The following is a 27,606-nucleotide window of genomic DNA, read 5'->3' as shown; positions in this document are numbered from 1 at the left end:
TGTTGTCACTTAGTTGTAAAATAGGAACAGTGACAGAAAGCTCTAACGAACAGCGATGTGATAATGACCTGATAATCTGCCTTAGTGATGTTGGCTGAGAGATAAATATTGGCCAGGACATCAGGGAGATCTCCCCTGCTCTTTTTCAAAAAATATCATGGGATTGCACTGGAGCAGGTGCAGAGGAGATTCACCAGGATGTTGCCTGGGATGAAACATTTTAAGTTATGAAGAGAGGTTGTATAGACTTGGGGTGTTTTCGCTGTTGCAGAGAAGACTGAGGGGCAACCTGATCGAGGTGTACAAGATTATGAGGGGCATGGACAGGGTGGATAGGGAGCAGCTGTTCCCCTTAGTTGAAGGGTCAATCTGGAGGGGACATAAGTTCAAGGTGAGGGGCAGGAAGTTTAGGGGGGATGTGAGGAAAAACTTTTTTACCCAGAGGGTGGTGATGGTCTGGAATGCGCTGCCTGGGAGGGTGGTGGAGGCAGGTTGCCTCACATCCTTTAAAAAGTACCTAGATGAGCGCTTGGCACATCATAACATTCAAGGCTATGGGCCAAGTGCTGGTAAATGGGATAAGGTAGGTAGGTCAGGTGTTTCTCATGTGTCGGTGCAGACTCGATGGGCTGAAGGGCCTCTTCTGCACTGTGATTCTGTGATCTTTTACGTCCGAGAGTGAGTGGCTTAATGTCTGACATGAAAGATATCTCTGGCAGTGCAGCACCCACTCAGTACTGCACTGAGTGTCAGCGCAGCCAACAAACTCAAGTCTCTGAAGTGGGATTTGAATCCACAGCCTTCTTCCTCAGATTGCTACAAACTGAGGCATGGCTGACATTCAACCATGATAGGCACAAAAAGCAGCCATGCTAAAGAGCAAAAATGTTGTTGCGTGGAAAATTAAGAATTTTTGAAAAACTCTTCAGAGGCTGCACTAAGTGACAGCATCTGTAACTATTATCATCAGAAACTAACTTTCCATTTTAAACCTTTACTGACCCAAGTCGCATAGCCAACAATAAGAGGGAAGGAATTTTCGGAACAGCCTTCAGCTTCTAACTTTTCTGATTGTTGGATAGTGGAAACCTGGAATACTCTCCCCTAAAGAGCTAGGCTGAGGACTAGGTCAATTGAAAATGTCAAAACTCAGATTGATAGGCATTTTTTTAGGGAAAGGCACTAAAGGTTACTGAACCAAGTCGGGTATATGGAGTTAAAATAGAGATCAACCATGATCTAATTGAATGGCAGAATAGGCTCGAGAAGCTGAACATGCCTCTGTTCTTATGATTGGTTTTGACAGCCTCCCAACAGTCTTCGAACTGATCTAATTCCATTTTTTTTTCTCTCTCACTGGGTTGAAGGCTCTTGATATAAAACAAACATGATTTTCCCTGTGAACTACTGATAAGGTGACATGATTTAAAAGGATTACAGTCAGCTTTCAAAAGGAGGCAGTCAGCATGTGTGACAAATGGTCACTAGCCATTGGGTAGAAGGTGGTGGAACCATGAACTGAGGTCTAGAGCAACATGAAAGCACCTCTTCCAAATGGCAAGTGACTGAGTGTAAAATCTACTCCACTTACCTTAAAGTTGCTTCATTTCAATTATCTAACAATTAGAATGTTTTAATTCCCGCTTTGCTACAAAATTAGCATCGCTTAATTCAAATTGGTGAATAATTGCTGAAAAGAGAGACATATTGCTGAAGCTTTCCATCTTGCATTCATTAGGACAAATGCAAGAATGCCAAATTTCAAACAGTCACAGCAATTCCTACTGTTTATACAATTTACTTACAATTTATAGTTTAAATTGTTGTGATCATTTGAAATTTGGCATTCTTGCATTTGTCCTGATTAGTTCAAGATGAGAAACTTTGCCAACATGTCTCTCTTTTCAGCCAAATTCAAGTTCTGTACTAACAAGCAACTGTTAGTGGATAATTCAAAACAATATGCAGCTTAATAAGAACAGAAGTTTTAGGAGTAGATTGTACAATAAACATTACTGTCATGGGCTAGTGAAGATCAGAAGACTCACTGACACTGAGGAGTGGGAGTTAGTGTACAATGGGAACAGTGAAATCAGCTGCTCATTGAACATCTACCCTAAAAATCAGGAAGTTACACCCACTGTGTGATGAATCTTGGGCACATGCCTGTGCTCAGTGTGGCTGCTGAAGGAGAATTGCTCTGGGTCATCTCTGGGAGCCTATGCAGTGATCCCTTGGTGCAAGGTTGCTACCAAATAAATGCAAAAGGCCACTAACAACATTTGCCGCAAAGTTTTGGGACTATATTACATGCAAAGAAGAAATCCATGCCTTTAATCCTAGCATTATGCTAATGCACTGAGAGGTTCCACTCACACTCCAGGCTAATTGGATAATTCTACTCTCGGCTTTCCTGAAACCGAATCTGCCCAGTAACAGAAAGATTTCGACCCATATAATCAAATCTTTATACCATGTTTTTAATATTGCATGAGTGGAGATTAATACTGTTGAATTTGTGTGTAATTTGAGTTGAGAGAAACATTTTTAAATAATGCTGTCCTTTTAGGATTTGCTGAAATGGTATGTCGACATGTAGTAACTACAGGTTAGCTTCCCAAAGAAACAAGGGTGGTTACAACAGATAAGCAGAAATCCGACAGAGGGTTAACTCACGGCTACATTTTTCGATTCCTCTATGATGGGGAAACCTAAAGCATGGGTGCCGAAGTGAGGGTTAAAGGTTTTTCAATTAGTCTCTCTATTTTAAAATAAAATCGTGAGAAATTTCATTCACACAAAGCCAGTTGGATGTGTTGCTTTTTTGCTTCCCCTCCCCCAGCTCTCCTGAAGGCACAGGCTCAAATTACTGTTGAGTTCTGCCCCCTTCGCATATATCACTGAAGCAGCCATTTGAATCTTACAGCACAAACGGAGGCCATTTGGCCTGTTATACCTGTACTGGCTCTTTGGCAGAGCTGTCCAATCTAGTCCTGCATGTTCTACTCCAGATCACCAGATGGTGAAAAATCGAGCTGGAACCTCATCTTTAACTCACGTTTCAGCTTTTATTTAGGGACAGACACATTATGAACCTGAACCTCCTAACCAACAACCACACTTCCAATAACTTAAGCAGAAAGTGCTGGAAAATCTCAGCAAGTCTGGCAGCATCCGCAGAGAGAGAGAAATAGAGTTAATCTTTCAATTTCTTCAGAATTTTCAGTCTGCTTCTATTTATTGAATTCAAATTCCACCATCTGCCGTGGTGGGATCCAAGGTCAGGTCCCCAGATCATTGCCCTGGGTCTCTGGATTATTAGTCCAGTGACAATACCACTATGCCACATTCGCCCCTGTCTCTGCTCCTATTTATAGGAGCACAAGTGAGTCCCCAGACAATGCCCACCATATGAATACAATTAAGCACTCAATTAATGTACAATTAATGCCACACCTCAACTTTTCTCCCCCTAACTCTGCAACTTACTCCTCTTCAAGTACTGAGCAGGAAGTGTCAGGAGGGTGCTGGCCATTGTCAAGCCCCATCCTTTGTCCTTGCCCAACATTTGCACAAACACAAGATCCAAAGGCTGGTGAGAGGCACTGTGGAGCAGTCGGAAAAGGAGACTGATTCTTTTCTTCCACCTGAGTGAACTGACAACACCCTCAAACCCACTGAAGCACTGGGGGGTTGGGGGGGGGGAAGTTGGATACTGTGGGGGTAATTCTGACTGTGCGATAGCATGAAATGGGTGCCAGCTGAAAGATAAAGGTTGCACCGCCCTCAGCTTGTTCTGAGGGGTACCCGGCACAATCCCCTGCCAATACATCTGGGGACTCTTCACTGAACATGAAGGAAGAAATGGGATGAGCATTGAGGGCTTTCCTCCCTGACTCTACACCCTGGATCTGCTTCACCAGCGCCAGGAACCTTGGGGAAACGTTAAAGAGATGGAAACCCTTGCATTACAACCCTCTGCCCCTTTCTCATCTCTCTTCTGCCTGTGAACCAAACATTGTCTGGTCACACTTACTTGAGGGAAACATTGAGACAAACCAACTTCAAGTTTTTAAAATGGTTATTTCCACCCTGCTGCTGTCACTGTGCTCTCAATCAACTTCTCTGCAGTCACTCCATCCATTCCGTTCATCATTTTAAAATCTTGCTTCAATTCTCCTCTGGAAATGACTGCTGGTGACAGCAGTGGACAAATGCTTATGTGGCGTTCCTGTATCAGCGATTTTAATGCAGGTCTTGACCTGTTTACTTTAATTGGGTTAATGCTTCTACTTAAATAACAGACAAATGAATAGCATATGGATGCAGTTTTCTGCTAGTTTCCCCGAACTGTAATTATAATATTGAAAAATGACAAATTGCAATCCAGTGCTGCAAACAGGAAAACATTAGTCTTACCCGCAGTAACATCATTACAGCGTTATAATCAGAAATGTTCATGCATCACATCTGTAACTGGACTTTTCTATTTATATAGGGAAGGCACAAGAAATGGCAGCCTATCACCTCAAGTGTGTGATAAACTCACTGACAAAGTACCTGCTATACTAGTCAGTGATTAGCAAAGGATTGGCTTTCATCCTGGTATTCAATTTCCTCCATGACCTCATCCCTCCCTATCTCTGCAACCTCCTTCAGTTCTAACGCCCTCTAAGATGGATGTGCTCCTCCAATTCTAGCTTCATGCGCATCTCTGATTTTTAGTGCTCCAAATGTTGGGGGGCGCGGTTAGCTCAGTTGTCTAGGTGTCTGTATTGTGATGCAGAATGATGTCAAAAGTGTGGGTTAGCACTGGCTGTGTTAGTCCCATGGGATTCTACCTCCTGATCTTACCCCATGCTTGTGGAGCGGTGCCCCTTGAGCTATACTGTCTCTCTCTCTCTCTAATGGAGAAAGATGCCTATGGCCCTCTGTGGATTATGGCTAATTACTTACTTACTTACCAATGATGGTTGTGCCTTCAGCTAGCTGCCCTGGCCCTAAGCTCTGGAATTCCTCCATAAACCTCTCCTCCCTTAAGACATTGTCCTCATACCTCTTCATGAGGCTTGGAGTCAAATTTTGTTTGATAATGTTCTGTGTCGCAGGATATTTATCTATATTAAAACGTGTTATATAGATACAAATTGTTAGAGTTTCACAAACTCTGTACAAGGGGTTGCTTGTTAGAGCACGTATTGGGGAGTCATAAGAATAGGGAATAATGAAGCGGAAATTTTGCAAGTGGGCTGTTTAAATCCCAAAGTGATCCACTGCAAAACAGCAATACTACTACTGAAACTTAAGGCTGAAAATATAAAACATCATGTGATATTGCTACTCGACAGTCTTATACTGCAGTCACCTCATGGCCATTGGGACTGCAATTATCATAGTTTAAATAAACCCTAAATTTAAAATGAATGCTATATAGCTTATAGCAGCAACTAAACCCCATCATTCTGCCACTTTTCATTAACTGAGCAACTAACTCACAAGAGTTATCTTGATTCACTCAGTGTAGCGCCACACACTGTCAGCCATCTATTCGCCTATATATCTCAATATTGAGGGTGACCTACACAACGCATTTGTGACTTGGTTGCTCATGAGTTATGAGGCTGTCCTCCCCAGTGAAATGCAATGGGAATTTTGTATTCTCTCATTCCACGTACAGTCAATTCATACCATGATAAATAGAATGCATAAATTGAAATGTAGGCATTAATCATTGTGTGAAGATAGGCCAAGAGGCATGACAGGACACAGCAGGCATCTGCAGAGATGTCAGGACTTGTTTCCAACTGCAAAAACAAGGAATTGGCTTAGCAGCAATTCCACGAAACAAACTCAAACACCAATAACGCCACATGCATAATGAAATAAAATGGAACAGCACAAGGACAAGCAGTTAACATCAAATATTTTCAAAGAAAAGCTGAGCAACTGGGAGAATAAATGCATATCTAACATTAGCAAGGGTAGACTCAAAAATATTGACCCAAAATAGAGCAACAAGCAATTGTCAGATGCATTAGAAAGAAAAATGAGCTTCATACAACCTGCTCAGGTTGGGGGATGGTGTCCATTGGGGACATTACAATAAACAGCAGAAGTACATCAAATGATGATCAGAGGAACAAAGGAGGATCAGAGGGGTAAAGGTGATCACAGAGTACATTCCAAACCCATGGCCTCTACCACCTAGAAGAACAAGGGCAGCAGTTGCATGGGGACACCACAAACTGTGAGCCCCCCTCCAAGTCACACACCATCCTGACTCAGAAATACATCATTGTTCCTTCATCATTGCTGAAACAAAATCCTGGAAGTTCCTCCCTAACAGCACTGTGGATGACAGCAGTGATTCAGGAAGGTGATTTGCCACCTCAAACTACATTTCTCAAGGACGTCAGGACAATAACAAGCCCACATATTGTGAATGAATAAATAAAATGTGGAGTGAAGGGTGATCAGGGAGCTAAGGTTGATTGCAGAGCTAAACGTTGATGGGGAGCTGAAAGGTGATCAGAAAGGGGTTCATGCTCTGTCATATCTTGTACGGTAGGAGGAACTTCCCCTTGCTAAGTCACATAGGTACATCCAGGTGTGGAGGAAGGTACATGGGCATTTGATGGCGATGGCAGTCAAGGGCGAGGGTAGTTGAGGGCATGAACAGCAGAGGGTGAAGGCAGTTGAGGGCAAGGGTAGTTGAGGGTGAGGGCAGTTTATAGTGAGGGCAATTGAGGGTGAAGGCAGTCGAGGATGAGGGCAGCCAAGGGTGAGGGCAGTTGAGGGTGAGAGTCACCCACCCATGGCCCATAATTGTTTTTAGGAACATTTTGGCTTCTTCTCACTCCACAAAAAAAGCAACATTTCAAAAGTTTTGGGGAATCACTCCTTAGGCTGCTCAAGACCCAGAATACCAGTGGGGGTTTCACAGAACAAGCTCTGAAAAGGTAAAACAAATTTAGTAACCCTGGTCTGAAACATGCACAGAAATAGGCCATTCAGCTCCTCAAGCTTGCTGCACCATTCAATTACATCATGGTTGATCTGTACCTCAACTCCAGTTACCCATCTTACTTTTTGGGCAATCCAATGTATTTTGTAAACATTTTCTTTGAACATCTGCTTGTTATAAAGATATTGGACATGGGGAAAATGTTCTCCTTGGTTGGCAGAGAGGAATCATCCAATTGGATAAGGAAGAATCAACTCACTTTGGGATTGGTGAAGGAAGGCAGGGAACTGCACATATGGACATGTTGGGCGACCAATGGCAAGAATGTGGGGCAGGGCAGTTGGAGGCAGGTGGCCATAGAATGAAACTTTCAGGAATATACCCAACCAGGGTTGGCAATCCTACAAGCCAATTGACTGCTGAGGGCACCACAGTGGAGACTGATTTTGACCTCATTCATTACCCACACTGACCAGCATCTTCTAGTACAGATAACTGGATAGAATCAAGACCAGGAAGCCTACCTGGATCTTTCCCCTCCCGAACCCAATGGCACCAAGGTAATTTCTTGCATGTTCTACTGTTGGCCAGCTGAGATCCACTAACTCAATTAATTTTATTATTCAATAAAACACCAGTAAGCTCATTTACATACCAAGGATCAATGAGCTCTGAATGCAATCAAGTTTATTGTTGAGCACGCTGACCTTTTCCATTCATTAATTAATATTGCAAGTTGTTTATTCAACAACAATCATGAAAAAGTGGTATTTATTTTGACATCCCACCCTGATTTTTAAATTAAATTTCTGAGTACCAGCTTCATAATCTGTTTTTTCACCCTATACCATTTCAAAGTTACATTTTTAGTGACTGCCATCCACATATATCACGGAGCTGTTAATTTTCAACCTCAAGCTTCCTCAGCAGAATAAAACAGTAGAGCAGAACAATGAAGCAGCTTGTTTCTTGCCAAAGTGGCATTCTGATGAGCAGACTAAATCCCGGGAGGGGAGGTTAGTGGGGGTGAGGAAAGGAAGGTTTGTGGAAGGGCTTCATGCTCAGGATTCAGGGCCACAATATTGTAACCCGTCCCTCTGACCTGTGGTCCCTTGAGTACAGTCTCTGTTGGGATTGCAAGATCAGGGTATCTACCCTACTATCACTTCATGTTTTATCCCTGTCCAGTTTTTCTTCCCTCCTGTAATCCGTGACTCTGGGGTACAGATCTGCAGGTCCTGAATGATTTGATGGCAGTAGTTAAACTTAAAAAGGATTTAATAGGGTAGATGGAGAGAGAAACAATTTCCTCTTGTTGCAAACCCCATTCCCCCAACTCTGTGCTCGCTGACCGACATTGGCTCCTGGTCAAGCAATGCTTTGATTTCAAAATTCTCATCCTTGCATTCAAATCCTTCCATTGTTTTGCCCCTCCCTATCTCTGTAATCTCTCCAACCCCATAACCCTGCAAGGTATCTGCACTCCTCTAATTCTGCCCTCTTGAGCATCCCTGATTTTAATTACTCTACCATTGGTGGCTGCGCCTTCAGTTGTCTAGGCCCCAGACTGTGGAATACGCTCCCTACTCCTCTCCGTCTTTCCACCTCACTTTCCCCCTTTAAGACACAACGTAAAACCTACCTCTTTGACTGAGCTTTTGGTCACCTGATCTAAAATCTCCTTATGTGGCTCGGCGTCAGACTTTGTGTTTTACCGCTCCTGTGGAGCACCTTGGCATATTTCATGATGCTAAAGGCGCAATATGAACACAAGCTGTTGTTGTTTAAGTTGTTGCTACGGTGGGGGGGACGAAGGACAAGAAGACATCATTTCACGATTGCAGCTGAGCTGCTCGGGAGTGATGTCAGGAAGCACTTTTTCACACAAAGAGTGGTAGACACGTGGCATCCTCACCCAAAACACTGTGGATGCTACAGCAGTTGGAGCTTTGAAAACTGCAGATTTTAGTTGGGTAAGGGGTCACAATATGTAATTACTCTGTACCGTTCAGAGTAATTTCAATAATTGTGACATGCAGCGGCTATCACTGAGTTTGTACCCTGCCGTGTTGCTGGAGCCATTGAGAATGACAATATGTTCTTGCCTAATACAGCTTCTCGAATCCCACTCCGCCCCTCGTCCTATCACAAGCTAGAAGCTGCCCATGGTGCGACCCTCCTGCCTTCCTCCACCTCAACCCTGCCCTTACACATTTATATTTTCATATACCCAAGAACTGCCGTCTGGCCGGGTAGTGCTGAAGGAGGCTGAAGGCCTAACGGATGAGCAGGCTGAAGAGGAAGAAACACCACCACTCAGATCCGGTACCCTCAGCCGTACTTGCACTAAGTGAAACTTAGAGGCCGGCAGTGAGGTGGAATCTGCAAGCGGTGACTCATTGGGCACAAGTGGGCTGCAGCCAGCGCAAGGCGGAAGGGATCGGGCCTACACCCCGGAGGGTGAGGTCACAAGCGAGTTCCCCAGAAAAGAACTCAGATAAGGATTTCGATGGGGTGGCTTAGGGACAAAAGTTAATGAGTGTGTATAATGAAATGCTTTGTGCATTGACAGGGCTGCTAGAAATCTTGTGTCACTGCTGAGAAGCAAGGAGGAGTCCGGCTCCAACTTATCACCGAGCTTTGTGCAGAACTTGGAGCCCATCCTTTCCAGTGTGGAAGTGGTGGCCAACTTCATGAGAACACCTGTGGACCTAAGAGCGATGCAGTGTCCCCTCTCGCTGGTCCACAGGGCCTCTCTGATGTCTCAGATGCAGGGGTGGACGACAAACTATGAGATGTTTGCTATGTCACCTGTTCCAATCTAGAAGGATTCATTGTTAAAAAATAGTCAGGTCCACCTTGGCAGTCTCTGGTGACGCCATCATTGCCTTGTTCTGAAGCTGCAGGTCTGATTTCAATTGGACTGCTCTTAGCTTAGGGGAAATTAGGAGAAAGACCCTAACTGGGTAAGGCCTCCTGTGGAGAGTCCTCCTACTTCTCCAACTATGAACAGTGTGTCTGCTGATGCTCCATCTCCTCTAGAATAAACCCACGGCTGGGCACAAGTGGGTTATGCAACAGCTTTGCAGTAGCAACCAACGCCTTCCAATGTCCAGTACCGCTCCCTTAAGATTCTACCAACTTTCTTGATCTCTTTCAAACACCCAGTACTTCCATGGCCACCGTCCCTCCACCACTGCTGATGCTACAGAGCCAAACGTTATAGGCAATGCTTTATTGCCCCTTTGACTTATCTCCTGGGTCACTTGCAGCTGTGTCCTGAACAGTAGCATTTAATTGCTGAAGCCATTGTAGCGATTGTAAGTTAAACCTTTTCTTCCTCTTATGGGGATCATTTGACTGTAAAGACGAATCAGCCCTAAGCGTGGGGAATCTTAGGGGTAGAGCTTTTTAGCCTTGGTCTTGGAACAAGCATGTAGCCTCACCTGGAGTCTGTTAATAAAGTTTACTGTTTCTTACAAGAAACCAGCCCTGCATTCCAAGTTTATTACAATTGGCTATGAGGATGGGGTAGCGCTTCAGTAGTAGCTCGCCTCGTGACTGTGAGCATTCCAATTTTTAAGGGAAGAAAAGAAGTACACTCACCAGTAAAAGCTCTCTATTTGGCAGAATTGACCTGTAGGACTCCTCTGTCGAGGACAGGAGTCAGTACATAGAGCAACTAGTTTTCTACTTTATGTCAAACAGAGTAATAATGGAGGAGAAACAGAAGGCAATTCTCCTAAGCGTCTGTGGGAGCAAAACGTACAACCTAATCAATAGTCTGATGGCTCTGAACGTGCCAAATTCCAGATCCTTCACTGACCTAGTCAACCTCGTGAAGGGACATTTTTAGCCTTAACCCACTGTGATCAGGCAAAGGTTCAAGTTCAACTCAAGAGTAAGGGCCCCCGGTGAGTTGATCGCAACACACATTGTGAAGTTAAAACAGTTAACAGAGCACTATGACTTTAGTGATGCTTTAAATGATATTTCACAAGATCCTTTGGTTTGCGGCATAAATGCTGACACCATTCGGCGCCGTTTGCTTGCAGAGGCTGAGATAGACCTAAAGCACACCATGGAGATAGCGCTAGCAATGGAGAGTGCTGAGAGGGACTTGCAGGCTTTGCAGAGTAGGCAACATAGCGTTGTTCTGCAGCTAGGGTGGGAACCTAGAGCGGGGCATTGTCCCTACCGCTGGAAAAAATTAAAATAAATACTGGAAGTAGCTCACCAGTAATCCAGAAGTTAACGTGTTACCATTGTGGGGGAAATCATGTACCTAAAGTGTGCAGATTTAAAGAGGCAGAATACCACTACTGTCACAAAAAAGGGCACGTTGTTAAACAGTGCAGGGCTAGATCAAGGCAGCCATTCAGACAGCAGGTCAAGTTAAATGAAGTGTACAATATAGATGAGCCAGAAGCTAGTGAGGCTGATGTTTATTCCCTACATAATCTGAAGGCCAGGAAAACTAACCAATCACCGTTACCCTTCAAGTGAATGGGAAGCCACTAGTCACGGAGGTTGACACAAGAGCACCGACCACAGCGGCGGGAGAACACATCTTTAAATGCCTTGGAGAAGGTAGCCAGCCATTGAGTTTGGAGAAAACCGCTGCTCAATTAAAAACATACAGGAGAAGCAATACAGGTGAAAGGCATCACCTCTGTACCTGTATCATACAGACAATAGTTGCCAATAATAGCTGTAACAGGAGAAGGACCGAACCTTCTGGGCCGTGATGGGTTGAAAGAAATCAAACTAAACTGGTCAGAAATTTTTCAGGTCAGGACGAGAAGAAATCCTGAGTTGACAAGGGAGTTTGATGGTGTCTTTTGGAATGAGATAGAAGAAGCGAAGAACCTTCACAGGAAGCAAGGATCCCTTTGTTAGAGTTGGTTCCACAGGAAAATCATGAAAAGGAGCTAAACGAATGCAGTGCCACTCTGAACCAACTGAAGAAACGGTGGAAGAAAAAAACCAACAGCGTTCAATGTTCCAAGAAGAAGCCAAAAGATACAAACAGGAGACAGAAGAACTGAAGAATCAGTTGATGGAGACAAGGGAAGCACTAGAAGAAAAAGAACTTTCCGAGATGCAAATGGGTAACTCAACCCCTGCACTGAACCAAGATAAGATTTCACCAGAGAGAAATCCAGCTGACTGTGAAATCAAAATGAACAAAACACAGCAAACACAGAAAGTAAAAAACAGAAATCAAATCTGAAAAGCCAATAGGAAATGCATCCAGAACCCTCTCTGCAGCGGAGAAATGTTACTCTCAAATTGAATAAGAGGCTTATCTGTCATATTTGCAGTAAAGAGGTTCCATCAATATTTGCACAGTTGACACTTCACCACAGTGTCAGATCCGAAACCTCTGTATGTTTGTTTAGTGAAGGTAAGGTAATCCCACCGATAGTCTCTGCTAAAATTCAAAGATGGGCTTTCATTTTGTTGGCATATGAGTACACTTTTATGAGCGGTCCAGGTGTGTGTGCATATTGCAAATGCAGACACCCTCAGTCATCTCCCTTTGTCCGATAGTATTACACATGTTCCAGTACCTCAAGCGGTGGTACTTGTGTTGAATTTCTTGGACTCCTCACTAGTCTGCGTGAGATAGATAAAGAATTGGACATATCGGGATCCAATTTTAGCAAGAGTCCGTGAACAGGTATTGCAAGAATGGTTAAATGCACAAGTTTCTTATGAATTAAAACCATTCTTTGCCTGTAGATCTGAACTGAGTTGTCAAGATGGCATCTTGTTATGGGGAGTAGGAATCGTTATCCCTGTGCAAGGGAGAGTACCATTATTGGAAGAACTTCATAGTGCGCAACCTGGTATTTCAAAAATTAAGATGCTTGCATGAAGTTATATCTGGTGGCCAGGTACAGACAGTAATATAGAAAAAAAATGGTTGAGCACCATCTCCAGTGTCAGCAACAGCAGAAGTTGCCTATTTCAGCCCCAAAGCATGTGTGGGAGTGGCCTGGTCAACCCTAGGTTAGACTACATATAGACTATGTAAGTCCATTTCTAGGTACCATATTTCTTGTGATCATTGACATACATTCAAAGTGGATGGATGTGTTTGAAGTGAGATCACCTACTTTACCATCGAAAAACTGCGCCAGAGTTTCAGTGTCATGATTTACCTGAAGTTATTGTGTCAGACAATGGTACTGCTTTCACTAGTACCGAATTTCAAAGATTCATGAACCTAAATGGGATTAAACACGTCAGAACAGCACCGTATCATCCCTCGTCCAATGGGTTAGCAGAAAGAGCAGTAGAAACCTTTAAAACAGGCATGAAGAAGCTATCAGAGAGAACATTAAAAACATGAATTTCAAGATTTTTGTTCAGCTATCGCACAACTCCTTCTGAATTGTTAATGAAGCATTGACTTCGTACAAGATTGAGTTTGGTATTCCCTAATTTAGAGGAGAAGGTGGAGAGAAACCAGAGTAGTCAGAAAGTGAACCATGATGTTCACAGTAAAGGTCGAGAATTTGTTGTGGGAGAGCCAATTTTTGTACGAAATTTTGTGACTGGACCAAGATGGGTTCCTAGTACAATCATTTCTGAAACAGGACCTTTACCTTATCAGGTAGAAGTGGAAGACAGGATTGTTAGGAAGCATGTGGATCATCTCAGAAGTCAAGAAACCCTCCAACAACCAGTTAATCCACCTGAAATCGAAGTCGAACCTTTGACCCCTGAAGTGCTAGATCGACAAAGAATAGATATACTCGATGTCTCTGTTGCAGTAAATAATTCTGAACTGCCACTGTCTAAGGATGTCCCTGATGCTGCAGTTCCTGTTCAAGTCGACTCGATGGAAGAACATCCAGTTGTAGAGCTGCACTGCTCTACACAAATTCAAAAACCTCCTTGAAGACCTCCTTGTATCTAATATGGGAAAAAATATTTTTGTAAATAAGAGGGTAAAGCAAAATTAAAGGGGGAGGATTGTAGTAATTGTAAGTTAAACCTTTTCTTACTGTTATGTGGATCATGTGACTTTACAGACAAATCAACCCTAAGCGCAGGGAATCTTAGGGATGGAGTTTTTTTTGCCTTAGTCTTGGAACAAACATGTAGCCTCACTGTAAATAAAGTTTACTGTTTCTTACAATAGACCAGCCCTACATTCCATGTTTATTACAGACATCCTAATAGCTTACTGACAACCTAGATGCCCTGAGGTATTATGCACCTACATGTTATTGAAACCTAACACAACTAGTGTGATTTTGGATGGGATGTAAAGCCAAAGCCCTGTCTGCTCTCCCTCAGGTGGATATAAAAGATTCCACAGAATTATTTCCAAGAAAAGCAGGAGAGTTGCCGCCAGGAGACAATACTTACCCTCAGTCGATGTCTCAGAAAGCAGATCATCTGGTCTCTGTAACATTGTCGTTTGTGGAATTTGTGTGTTTGGAAATTTGTGGCCACATTTGCTACTTTGACTGCACTTCAGACGTATTTCATTGGCTGTAAGAGGCTTGGGGATGTCCTGAGGCCTTGAGGAAGACTACATGAATGCCAAATGTTTCTTCCTGCTCATTTATGTCATCTCATTGATGTCTTGCATGCAAGTGAGAGAAACATTCAGCTCTCTTTGCTGGAGGCAATTCCCCACCCGTCTGTTGTTTGAAGCAGATTTGGAGCATGAGCGACAAAATAGCAACAAGCATGCATCCTGCTTCCTAAGGGCTGGTTGGGAACCTGATACTTGCTTCCACAAGGAGAGCTGTCCACACTGGCTGCCCTCAGTTGGTATTGAGAGCACAGGTTGGGAGTAGTTTACATTCACAAAGGATCCGAGGCAGCTCTGCCTGAGATTTGGAAGTTTTCAGTAGGACAGCATAACCCATAAGGCCCTGTTAAACACAACTGGCCAGTCTACCAGACCTATACTCCCTTTGGTATGAAGCCAGAAACCCCCTCCAAGTGTCTCACACTGTTTTACTCCAAAGTGGAGCTGGAACTTGAATCATCAACTGACTGTACTTTTTGAAGGTGGTGGTGAGCTGCCTTCTTGAACCGCTGCAGCCCATGTGGCGTAGGTACACCCACAGTGCTGTTAGGGAGAGATGTTCCAGGATTTTGACCCAGAGACAGTGAAGGAACAGTGATATATTTCCAAGTCAGGATAATGCGTGGCTTGGAGGGGAACTTGTTGGTGGTGGTTTTCCCCTGTACCTGCTGCCTTTGTTCTTCTAGGTGGTAAAGATCACGGGTTTGGAAGGTTTGAAGAAGCCTTGGTGAATTGCTGGTTGTGGTAGATCAGTCAGTCTGGAATGGATCAGACAGTCCTGAAATGGATCCAACAGTTTGGAGTGGATCAGACAGTCTGGAAAGGATCAAATAGCCTGGAGTGGATCAGACAGTCTGGAATAGATCCTGAAGTGGAGCAGACAGTCTAGAATGGATCATACAGTCTGGAGTGGATCAGACAGTCTGGAGTGGATCAGACAGTCTGGAATAGATTCTGAAGTGGAGCAGACAGTCTAGAATGGATTAGACAATCTGGAGTGGATCAGACAGTCTGGAGTGGATCAGACAGTCTGGAGTGGATCAGACAGTCTGGCGTGGATCAGACAGTCTGGCGTGGATCAGACACTCTGGCGTGGATCAGACACTCTGAGCTGGATCAGACTCTCTGAGCTGGATCAGACACTCTGGGCTGGATCAGACACTCTGGGCTGGATCAGACACTCTGGGATGGATCAGACACTCTGGAATGGATCAGACACTTCGGGGTGGATCAGACACTTGGGTAGATCAGACTCTCTGGGCTGGATCAGTGGTACTTGTGGAATGCTCTCATCGCTTTTCTCACTACATTAGTGGCCAACAGTGAATGTTCAACCTGCCTCCACCTTCTCAGTCGCGAATGTTCATTACCCACTTACGCATAAGCACCAATTAATCAATTTCAACAGTGGGTTTAAAAAAAATGAGGAAAAATAATACGTTAATTGAAATGCAAGCCCATTAAAACTAATCCTCTCTTCAGAGCAATTCATCTGTGGTTACTAAGGTTTGGATTAAACCCAAGCAGTTAAAGGGTCTTTGAAAGATTTGCTTGGAAAATCCTCCTTTATCATAACATTGTCAACAGTTCTGTTTCCTTGTTTTGAAATCCAATCAGTTCAAATGTAAGAGTTGCATAAGTGAAGTCGATACCACTGGAGTTGTTTAATGGAGACCCAGACCTCTGTAAACAGCAGAGTTAAGCACGGCTTTGAAAGCCCAGTGACTTAGGAAGGTAGGAATTGGGAACAGGAGTTGGCCATTCAGCCCCTCGAGCCAGCTCCACCATTCAACTAGATCATGGCTGATCTACTGCCTCAACACCATTTTCTTATACTAATACTGTATCCCTTGATGTCTTTAATATCTAACATACTCAATGGGCAGAATTTTCCCATCGGCAATTTGGGGGCGGGGCCCACTCACCGATGGGAAAATGATGCGGGATGACATTGGGAGGAACCCCCGATGTCATCCCGGTCCATTTAAATATTGAGGAATGCGGGCGGACAGAGAAATCAGCTGTCCACCCGCCGACCTGTCAATGGCCAATAAAGGCCATTGACAGGGTAATTAAGATCATTAAATGCTCTGCCCGTCCAGCCTTAAGGCTGGTGGACAGGCCAGGAGCCCCAGCGGGTTCCTGATTATACATGAAACCTCATCCACTGGCGGGATGAGGTTTCATGTCTGTTTTTAAAAACTATAATAAAGTTTATGGCCTTTTTAATAACATTTCCCATCTCGTGTGACATTGTCACATGAGGGAGACGTTAATAATTTTCATATTTTTCTATTTTTAATGTTTTTTAACCTGTCAGTAATCTCCCTGAGACAGGACTTAGTCTCAGGGAGCAGTGTGCGCGTGCCGAAAGAGCGCACTTTGACAGCTGGGGAATCCCCCCACCCCCACACAGCAAGTGCATAGCACTTCCCGTCAGGCAGGCTGCTGGGGGGGCCTTAATTGGCCCGCCCATTCAAAATGGCAGCGGGCCCCGTTTCGCCGGCGGAGTTTGGCTGCGGACCCGCCGCCGAGCCGGTGGAGCCCCCCCGCCCATCCATGTAAAAATTCTGGCCAATGGCTGAGCCTCCACCACCCTCTGGGGCAGAGAATTCCAAAGATTCACCACCCTCGGAGTGAAGAAATTCCTCCTCATCAAGGTCTTAAATGGTCTACCTCTTATCCTGAGACAGTGTCCCCTGGTTCTAGACACTCCAGCCAAGGAGAACATCCTTCCTGTATCTACCTCGTCGAGCCTGTAAAAATTTTGTTTCAATAAGATCAACTCTTATTCTTCTAAACTTGAGAGAATACAGGCCCAGTCTCCTCAATCTCCTCATAGCACAATCCCACCATCCCAGGAACCAGTCTGGTGAACCTATGTTGCACTCCCTCTATGGCAAGTATATACTTCCTTAGTTAAGGAGACCAAAACTGCACACAATACTTCAGGTGTGGTCTCACCAAGGCTCTGTATAATTGCAGTAAGACTTCTTTACCCCTCTGTACTCAAATCCTCTTGCAATAAAGGCCATTTGCCTGTCTAACTGCTTGTCACAACTGCATGTTAGCTTTCAGTGAATTGTGTAAAAGGACACTCAGGACCCTTTGCAAATCAACATTTCCCAACCTCTCTCCATTTTAAAAGATACCCCGTATTTCTGTTCTGCCTACCAAGGTGGATAACTTTACATTTTTCCACATTATATTCCATCTGCCAGGTTCTTGCTCACTCACTTAGCCTGTCTAAATTTCCTTGAAGCCTCTTAGCATCCTCTTTGCAACTTCCATTCCCTCTGAGTTTTGTGTCATCAGCAAACTTGGAAATGTTACATTTAGTCCCCACGTCCAAATCATTGAGATGGATTGCGAATAGCTGGGGCCCACACACTGGTCTTTGTGGTGCACCCCCACTACCCACAGCCTGCCAACCTGAGAATGATCCGTTTATTCCTACTCTCTGTTTTCTGTTTGCTGATCAATTCTCAATCCATGCCAGTATGTTACCGCCAATCCCATGTGCTCTAATTTTGCTTACTAACCTCTAGTGTGGAACCTTATTGGAAGCCTTCTAAAAATCCAAATATACCCCATTCAATGGTTCTCCCTCATATATTCTTCTAGTTATCTCCTCAAAAAACTCTAACGAGTTTGCCAAACATGGTTTCTCTTTCGTAAATCCATGTTGACTTTGCCCAATCCTACCATTATTTTCTGAGTGTCCACTTATCACATCCTTTAGAATAGATTCGAGTATTTTCCTTAATACTGATGTCAGGCTAACAGCTCAGTAGTTCCCTATTTTCCCTCTCCCCGCTTTCCTAAATAGTGGGTTACAACCTGCAGAAATCATTCCACAATCTGTAGAATTTTGGAAGGTGACCACCAATGCACCCATTCTCTCCAAAGCCACCTCTTTCAACACTCTGGAATGTAAATCATCAGGTCCAGGGGATTTATCAACTTTCAGTCCATTAATTATTCCACTTCGGCTTTTTAACTACTGTTAATTTCTTTCAGGTCCTCGGCCTCGCTAGTCTCTTGGTTCTTGAGTATTTCAGGGAGGTTTTTTGTGTTCTCCTCCTTAGAGACTAACACAAAATATCTGTTTAGTTTTGCTGCCATTTCTTTATTTTCCCCATTATAAAATCTCCAGTCTCTGCCTATAATGGGCCCACATTTCTCTTTGTTGACCTTCCCCTTTTTACATACCTACAGAAGTCTCCACAGTCCATTTCTATGTTTCTTGCTAGCTTACTTTTACATTGTGTTTTCTCTTTCTTTATCAGTTTCCTGGTCCTCCTTTGCTTAATTCTAAAATGCTCCCAATCCTCAGGTTTACTACTTTTTTTTGGCAACTTCATAAGCCTTTTCCCTCAATCTAATACAATCTTTAACTTCTATTGTTAACCATAGTTGGATCACTTTTCCTGTTGGGTTTTTGTGTCTCAACAGAATGCAAATTCGTTGTCAACCATGTATTAATTCTTTAAATGCTAGCCATTGTCTGCCTACCGTCATACCTTTTAATAGAGTTTCCCAATCTACCACAGCCAACTTGTCCCTCATACTTCTGTAGTTTCCTTTGTTTAGATTAAAGACCCTAGTTTCAGATTGAACTACATTATGTTAATGTAAAATTCTATCATACTATGGTCACTCTTCCCTAAAGGCTCCTTTACAATGAGATTATTCATTTGCATTTTCTCATTGCACAATACTAGATCTAAAATATAGCCCGTACTCTAGTTGATTTCTCAGCATACTGTTTTAGAAAACCATCTCAAATATGTTCCAGGAATTCGGCCTCCATAGCATTAGTGCTAACTCGGTTTACCCAATGTATATGTAGATTGAAGTCTCCCATGATTACTGAATTACCCTTGTTACATGCACCTCTAATTTTCTGAATTATACCGTGCCCTACATTACCACTACTATTTGGTGGCCTATAAACAACTCCTACCAATGTTTGCTGCCCCTTGCTGTTTCTTAGCTCCACCCAAACAGATTCTACATCTTGATCTTCCGATCTAAGATACCGTCTCACGAACGTACTGATCTCATCCTTTATTAATAGCATTCCGCCATCTCCTTTTCCATTTTGCTTCTCCTTCCTATATGTTGAACACTCTTGAATACTCAGTCCCCAAACTTGATCACCCTGTAGCTACATCTCCATAATGGCAGTTAGATCATACCTCTGTTTGTGCCATCAACTCATCTAACTTATTGCGAATGCTTCATGTATCCAGATAGAATGCCTTTAATTCTCTCTTTTCACTATGTTCACAACCTCTAGCCTTATCTGCTGATCCTCTCTTAAGTTTGTATGCTCCGTCCCTTCCTGCCACTCTCTAATTATTATTTCCTTCAATGCTACCTTGCTCTCTTGCTCTCTCTTCTCTCCTTAATTTATCGTATCTTCCCTCACATGATCCCTCAACCCCACTATTTAGTTTAAAGCCCTCTCTACTCCCCTACTTATACTACTCATCAGAACACTGGTCTCAGAACGATTCAGGTGACCATTCCAACGGCACAGCTCCCACTTTCCCCAGTACTGGTGCCAATGCCCCATGAATGGAAATCCATGTCTCTGATGCCAATCTTTCAGCCATGCATTTAACTCTCTAATATTATTTACCCTATGTCTATTTGCTTGTGGCTCAGGTAATAATCCAAAGATTATAACTTTTGAGGTTCCAATTTTTAATTAAGTCCTCAGTTGTTCATAGTCTCTAAACAGGACCTCTTTCCTAGTCCTATCTATGCTGTTGGTTCCCACGTGGACCACGACAACTGGATCCTCCCCCCCCTCCCACTGCAAGTTCCTCTCCAGCCCAAAGCAGGTGCCCTGAACACTGGCACCAGGCATGCAACACAGTCTCTGGTCTCTTGGCTGCAGAAGATGTGTCTATCCCCCTGACTGTGCTGTCCCTAATTACCACTACGTTTCTATTAACTCCCCCTCGCTTGAATGGCTTCCAGTACCATGGTACCATGGTCAGTTTGCTCATCCTGCAGCCCCCACTTTCACCCATGCAGGCAGCAAGAACCTTGAACCTGTTGGACAATTGCAAAGGCTGAGGTTCCTCCACTTCCACCTTCTCGATCCTCGATACCTGTCTCACTTGCAGTCACATCCTCCTGTCCCTGACCATGAACCAGATCAGGTGACCCTATCTTAAGGGTGTGACTGTCTCCTGGAATAAAGTGTCCAAATAACTCTCCCCCTCCCTAATGTGTCTGCAGCTCAGCCTCCAGCTCAATGACTCCAAACCTAAAGTTCCTCTAGCTGTAGACACTTACTGCAGATGTGTTTGCCCTGATTCACACTAATGTCCACGAACTCCCACATTCTGCAGCAGCCACACATCACCAGCCCTGCCACCTTGATAACATGTAATTAATTAAACCCATGTTAAAGGAAAATTTCCCTTTAGTACAATGTTGGATTTCTCATATCTCATCAATACCCAATCCTTCTTCAACAGCGCCTTCTAAACCTGTGACCTCTACCACCTAGGAGGAAAAGGACAGCAGATATATGGGAACACCACCACCTGAAAGTTCCTCTCCAAGTCACACACCATCCTGACTTGGAAATATTTCACCGGTCCTTCACTGTCACTGGGTCAAAATCCTGGAACTCCCTCCTAACAGCAATGTGAGCATACCTATACCACAGGAACTGCAGCGGTTCAAGAAGGCAGCTCACCACTGCGCTCTCAAGGGCAATTAGGGATGGGCAATAAATGCTGGCCTAGCCAACGACACTTACATTCCATGACTGAATTAAAGAAAACATTTTCAAGATGGTATCTAGATCTGAGCTAAATGGAGCAGAACCTATAAGACATAGGAGCAAAAATTAGGCCATTCGGCCCATTGAGTCTGCTCTGCCATTCAATCATGGCTGATAAGTTTCTCAACCTCATTCTCCCGCCTTCTCCCCGTAACCTTTGATCCCCTTATCAATCAAGAACCTATCTATCTCGGTCTTAAATACACTCAATGACCTGGCCTCCACAGCCTTCTGTGGCAATGAATTCCATGGATTCATCACTCTCTGGCTAAAGAAGTTTCTCCTCATCTCTGTTCTAAAAGGTCTTCCCTTTACTCTGAGGCTGTGCCCTCGGGTCTTAGTCTCTCCTACTAATGGAAACATCTTCCCCACGTCCACTCTATTCAGGCCTTTCAGTATTCTGTAAGTTTCAATCAGATTCCCCCTCATCCTTCTAAGCTCCATCGAGTATAGACCCAGAGTCCTCAAACGTTCCTCATATGTTAAGCCTTTCATTCCTGGAATCATTCTCGTGAACCTCATCTGGACCCTCTCCAGGGCCAGCACATCCTTCCTGAGATATGGGGCCTAAAATTGCTCACAATATTCTAAATGTGGTCTGACCAGAGCCTTATAAAGCCTCAGCAGCACATCCCAATAATGATATAAAAACAGAAAATGCTGAAAATGCTCAGCAGGTCAGGCAGCATCTGTGGAGAGAGAAACCTGTTTGTGACCTTTCATCAGGTGAAGGCCTGAAACGTGAACTCGGTTTCCCTCTCTACCGATGCTGCCAGACCTGCTGAGTTTTTATTATTTACTGGAGATAAGAAGAGTGTAGAGCAATAACTCATGCAGTTCAACTCTCTCTAAGCAATGCAGACATAGGCTCTTATCCATGTGAAATAACGTGCACACTCACGGCGCAGTGCACTAACAGAAAGAGATTATCTGCACAATATCACGTTGCTGTTTATGGGATCATGCGGGGTGCAATTTGGTTGAAAAGTGCTGTGGAGGTGCTGGGATTGAGAAAGGTGCCGCACAAATTCAGGTTCCTTCTTTCATACTATACAATGATCTTACAAAACTGCTGTTAGCAAGCTGATTAAGGTCAAGGTTGCGAACAGTATTTTCACACTGGAGGTGAGAGGGAAAGCACACGGCTTGATATTCAAATGACTATCCAGACTCTGAAGAGGTGCGAGCGAATAGTAATGTTTTACTCTCGCCCAACGAAGAGTTTTTAACGCTTCCATTTTCTCTTCTCCTGCGATGGATCATTAGCTCATTGATCTCTACTTGCGATCGTCCATCCTCTTGCAGCAATCCTGTGGAGCGGCTGGAATTCTTGGTTGATGTTCTGAAATCTCAGAGCCTGAGGTTATTCTCGCTATTCGATGGTTGATGAGCGTTGAAGGCCGGTTTGGGCCCTGATAAAATGATTTGTCCAGACAAACATTTCAGGCTCTGTCTTTTGTCTCGGTTCCCATCTCGTACTGCCATGACATGTGGTAAACATTCAACCCTTGATTTTAAACAGTCGGGGGGTGTGGGGGGGGGGGTGGTGAGTCTCCTCCTGTACCAATCGGACCCACTGCAAATCTTAAATTGCAGGTGGCAATTAGGACACCCATCCCAAGCTGGTGGGGTCCTCTTTAGACATGCAGGTGAAGCCCTGGGGACCATCCTCATGGCCCCAATATTTATCCCTCAATGAAGAAATTATCTGGTGGTTATCATATGGCTACCAATGTTGTGCACATCGTGTCCGTCCCATTTCTTACGTTATGAAAGTTCAGAGTACTCCACTGATTGTAAAGTGCTTCTGTAAACACTGAGCTCGTGAAAGGCGCTATACGAATGCAAGCCTCCCATTTTGCCAAGATCCTAATATTCACGCCAAAGAATCCTGAAGGTGCTGGCTATATTTCAACGTGTTTTCCTTCCACACATCCTCAGAATGGTTTTTGCACATTTGCCTTGCATGTAAACAAGGGGAATTTGTATGCGTTCTTCCGTGATCAGCAACTACCTTTATCCAGCAAAGGGCACCTGGAGCGATCGTAACTCACTACAGCAGCTGTTCCTTGAATTGCAAACTGCCCTTGCTCACTTTAACTGTGACAGATAGTATCGTTGTGATTATTTTTTCCCCCCCCCACCCCCAGGCACCTTCCACGCCGCACTCTCTCTCTCTCTCTCTCTCTGACTACCACACTGGTATTTAAGAATTTGTTCATCAAACTGCTATCAGCAATGAAGAGATTAGATAAATTATCTCTCAGCCACCGTGGATGCAATAGATTCATAAAGCGCCATAAAGGAATATTAAGCATCATGTCATCTGATGCTCAGAAGCTTAATTCAATGTTTTCACACATCACGGATCCTTATTTATTACATACAGCACTCGTTCTTTTAGAAAATGATTGTGCCATAAAAATAATTGTTGGGTGAATCATCTTTTATCAAAATGCGACACCATGCTTCAAATTCTCTGCCGGTGTTTCAGTGAGAGCTGTGTGTGTGTGTGTGTGTGTGATAACTGAGGGAAACCACCTTCCCGGCTCCAGTTCCTAATCCCACCCCCCCCCTCCCCACTCACAGAGAGAAGAAGCTGCAGGCACCCGAATCACTGGACTTTGAAGATTTGAGAAGCCCGAGTGAAGGTGTAAGGCTATAAGACGTAACCACACCCCCCCCCATCCCGACCATCAGAATCCCAGGGCCATAGCGATCCCTTCTTGTGTTTACTATTAGTGTATTTCGTGATCATCAGAGTGAGGTTTGCTGTCAGTTCCGGGAGCAGTTGGTGGTTTAGGAACTCCTAGATCAAGGTCTCTGTGGTGCCGCTGGCAATATATCTCAATAACAAATCTCAGGAGGTGCATCCCCTTGTCCTGGTATTCCAACATTTCCTTCACCAGCCATACTGTGCCAGCTCCAGGGAGCTTGCTAATTAGCGCCAAAAAATAGAGACAAGTTTTATTTCGTAGTCTCATGCCCATTATGAACCGGATTCAAACTTTCCAAACTCATGTTGCGTGGGTCTCATTATCTACATTCAAAAAAAGAAAGGTAGACTCATCTAATCAGTCTGGACTAGCTTTGAAGACAGGTCCCAGAGTGAATGCCGAGTGCCTAATCCACTGTGTCATCCATTCCTTCACACGGCAACTCTGATTAAAGTGAAGCAGTTACCTAGCAACAAGTCTGCGGTTGGCTTGTTTGCTGAATGGTTTTCTCTTACTTTGTGGATTAGTGTCTGGTTTCCTGGCTTCTGTGGCGCGATGACAGATAATGGTTTACTCGCTATTCCTTCAACAAGATCATGGAAGTGTCGATGATTGTTGAAAAACGGACCAAAAGTCAAGCGTCCGGGACTCGTCACTGAATTCTGTACCCAGACAATGTTCCAGTTAACCAATGGGTTTTCCTGTCTCTGGTATCTCCTCAATGGCAGACAGACAGAAAGAGGATGTTGATTTGTGCTGTTTCCCCTAAAAGTCATTTGCCATGGTGTCTTTGTGACATCAACTAAGCATCTCTCCAGTGAATCCATATTTTGTTCACTGTACACATTTTTCGAATGAAGGACCTGGATTAATTTACCTGGACTGGGGCAAGAATTCTTCCCCGCTCCTTTAGCGACAGCATCTGGTCCAAAAGTTTGTCCGGGTTTTTTGCTTTAGGGGGATCAAAGGCTTCTTGTCTTTTATTTGTGCTCAGGTTGTGGACAATCCTGATGAGCCGCCTTTATTGCACATCTCAAGTTGCCCATTAGAAGTTGACAGTCGGTCTTCTTGCTTTGTGGCCATTGTTTTCCCAACAAAGTGGGATACCACCCTGAGGGCACCGTGATCTGGGAGAGGAATCCCTCGTAGGCCCAGACCAAGGAAGCGGCTTCGCTTTCCCAACATTAGGGAATCATTTTGTAATCCCTAATTCAAACCTGACAGTTTAACAAAAACAAAAACAGAATAACCTGGAAAAACTCAGCAGGTCTGGCAGCATCGGTGGAGGAGAAAAGAGTTGACGTTTCGAGTCCTCATGACCCTTCGACAGAACTAGGTGAATCCAAGGAAGGGGTGAAATATAAGCTGGTTTAGAGGGGGCGGGGGTGGGGGGGGGGAAGTGGAGGGGGGGTTGTTGGGTGGGGGGAGAGAAGTGGAGGGACAACACCTCATCTTCCGACTAGGCACTTTACAGCCTTCCGGACTGAATATTGAATTCAACAACTTTAGGTCTTGACCTCCCTCCTCCATCCCCACCCCCTTTCTGTTTCTTCTCCCTTCCTTTCATTTTTTTCCAATAAATTATATAGATTTTTCTTTTTCCCACCTATTTCCATTATTTTTAAATATTTTTAAATCTTATATGCTCCCCCCACCCCCACTAGAGCTATACCTTGAGTGTCCTACCATCCATTCTTAATTAGCACATTCGTTTAGATAATATCACCAACTTCGACACCTATGTGTTCTTTTGTTCTGTTGTCTGTGACATCTTTTGATGATCTGCTTCTATCACTGCTTGTTTGTCCCTACAACCACACCAACCCCCTCCACTTGTCTCCCCCCATCCAACCCCCCCCCCCAAACCAGCTTATATTTCACCCCTTCCTTGGATTCACCAAGTTCTGTCGAAGGGTCATGAGGACTCGAAACGTCAACTCTTTTCTTCTCTGCCGATGCTGCCAGACCTGCTGAGTTTTTCCAGGTAATTCTGTTTTTGTTTTGGATTTCCAGCATCCGCAGTTTTTTGTTTTTATTTTTGTTTTTATCTTACAGTTTAACAGTTGGCCCTAACGCTACAATCCAAACAGTTGGGTTTTTGCAACGATCCTGCCATACCTTTATTCTGTTTTTGGGTGCCAAACAGACTCAATTAATTATTACCATTAATTAACTTCAAGAGTTACCATTGTAGGATTTGAACTTACAAATGTTAGGGTTGGTAGTTCAGTGTCATGGCCACTGTACAAGCATGACCTTGAAAGGTCATGAGGACTCGAAACGTCAACTGTGCTCTCCTCCGCCGTGGCTGCCAGACCTGCTGAGTTTTTCCAGGTATTTCTGTTTCTGTTTTTGTTTTATGACCTTGAATCCCCCTCCCTGCCTCACCCACCCACCTGCTGACAAGCGGAGAAAATCTTTTGAAGGGAATAATGGGATTAAAACAAATGGACTGACTGAGACACCCACTGAATGTTTTCTGCATTTTATTCTGTGTTGCAAGGACTCAGTTACAAGTTCCAGTGGGTGAGGTGTTTTGGGGGGACTGAATCTCTGCTGAGTGAGAGACCTTGGGAACCGATTTTTCTCAAAAAGTGAGATCTTAACAATCGCTGCCACAATGCTTTACACCCAAAAAGAAATGAGTGACGAGTTTCAGTGACTGAGGTTATAGAGCAGACATTTTATCCAGAGCAAAGAACCCACGAGTAACAAAATGAATAGTCAGCGACCTGAACCGTTAACTCTGTTTCTCTCTCTCCGCAGCCGCCGCCTGGGTCGGTTTCAGCATTTTCTGTCCTTATATGAAATAAATGAATGACTCGTGAAGCGATGGTTTGGTGGCTTGGTTGCGAAAGGGTATTTTCGACAGGGCAGTAGCAGAACTTCTAATGTCATGTGGGCCTGAATTTGACCCTTGGGTGGGATGGGGTCATGACCTGTCAGGCAACGGACCACCAGCCGCAGTAATTGGCCCCGAATTGGCTGCCGGGGTGGGCTGTGGCGGGGGGGTGTGCCGAGGGGGGTTGCGGGAAGAGGGCGGGCGATGATGTCATCGCGGGGGCGGGGTGAGCGCTTCGAGACGGCTCCCTGAAGGCAGACAGTTGCCTCTGGGGGGGTGGGGGGGCGGGAGTGCTGCAGAACCTTCCAATGATTAAATAAAGGTTTAAAAAGTTGCCAAAAAGATGTCCGGGCATCACAATCAAGCACCTGAAAATAGACCTCCTAAAAATACTGTCATTTTACTTTATAACAGAGGTCCCATACCGTCCTTGGATGAGTTTTGATGAAAAATGCAAAGGCCGCCTGGCCGATTGGCTCCTCCGCCAACTGTGAGGTTGGACGGGCTACAAAAAAAAATCGGAGAAAATTGCGCCATTAGAGGCTTAAGAGGCCTGGTATAAGAGGCCTTAGTTTTCGGCGGGCGTGCTTCTGACTCTTGCATGTGCCTGCCGAGCGAAACATCGCCCGAGTGCGTGATGACACTGGGATGCCGGCCCGATGTCTTCTCGGGTGACTTTACGCCCGTTCGGGTCAGGGGGGGACGGGCACCCGCTCGCCT

General features: G+C 44.4%; 1 protein-coding gene across 1 annotated transcript in view; it reads right to left on the bottom strand.

The window, feature by feature from the left end:
* LOC121289704 (VPS10 domain-containing receptor SorCS1-like) overlaps positions 1-27,606 on the bottom strand; it is a 409,049-nt gene that overhangs the window by 377,666 nt on the left and 3,777 nt on the right. Inside the window, exons 3-8 of the mRNA XM_041209328.1 lie at positions 27,312-27,391; positions 24,511-24,706; positions 22,533-22,637; positions 21,304-21,371; positions 5,689-5,804; positions 3,808-3,933 (exon numbers count right to left, since the gene is read on the bottom strand). Coding sequence (XP_041065262.1) covers positions 3,808-3,933; positions 5,689-5,804; positions 21,304-21,371; positions 22,533-22,637; positions 24,511-24,706; positions 27,312-27,391 — 691 coding nt within the window. The remainder of the gene's footprint in view (positions 1-3,807; positions 3,934-5,688; positions 5,805-21,303; positions 21,372-22,532; positions 22,638-24,510; positions 24,707-27,311; positions 27,392-27,606) is intronic.

Source organism: Carcharodon carcharias, chromosome 17, assembly GCF_017639515.1.
Source record: "Carcharodon carcharias isolate sCarCar2 chromosome 17, sCarCar2.pri, whole genome shotgun sequence".
In the NCBI taxonomy this organism is placed as follows: Eukaryota; Metazoa; Chordata; class Chondrichthyes; order Lamniformes; family Lamnidae; genus Carcharodon; species Carcharodon carcharias.
This window is presented reverse-complemented; position numbering and strand designations above follow the sequence as displayed.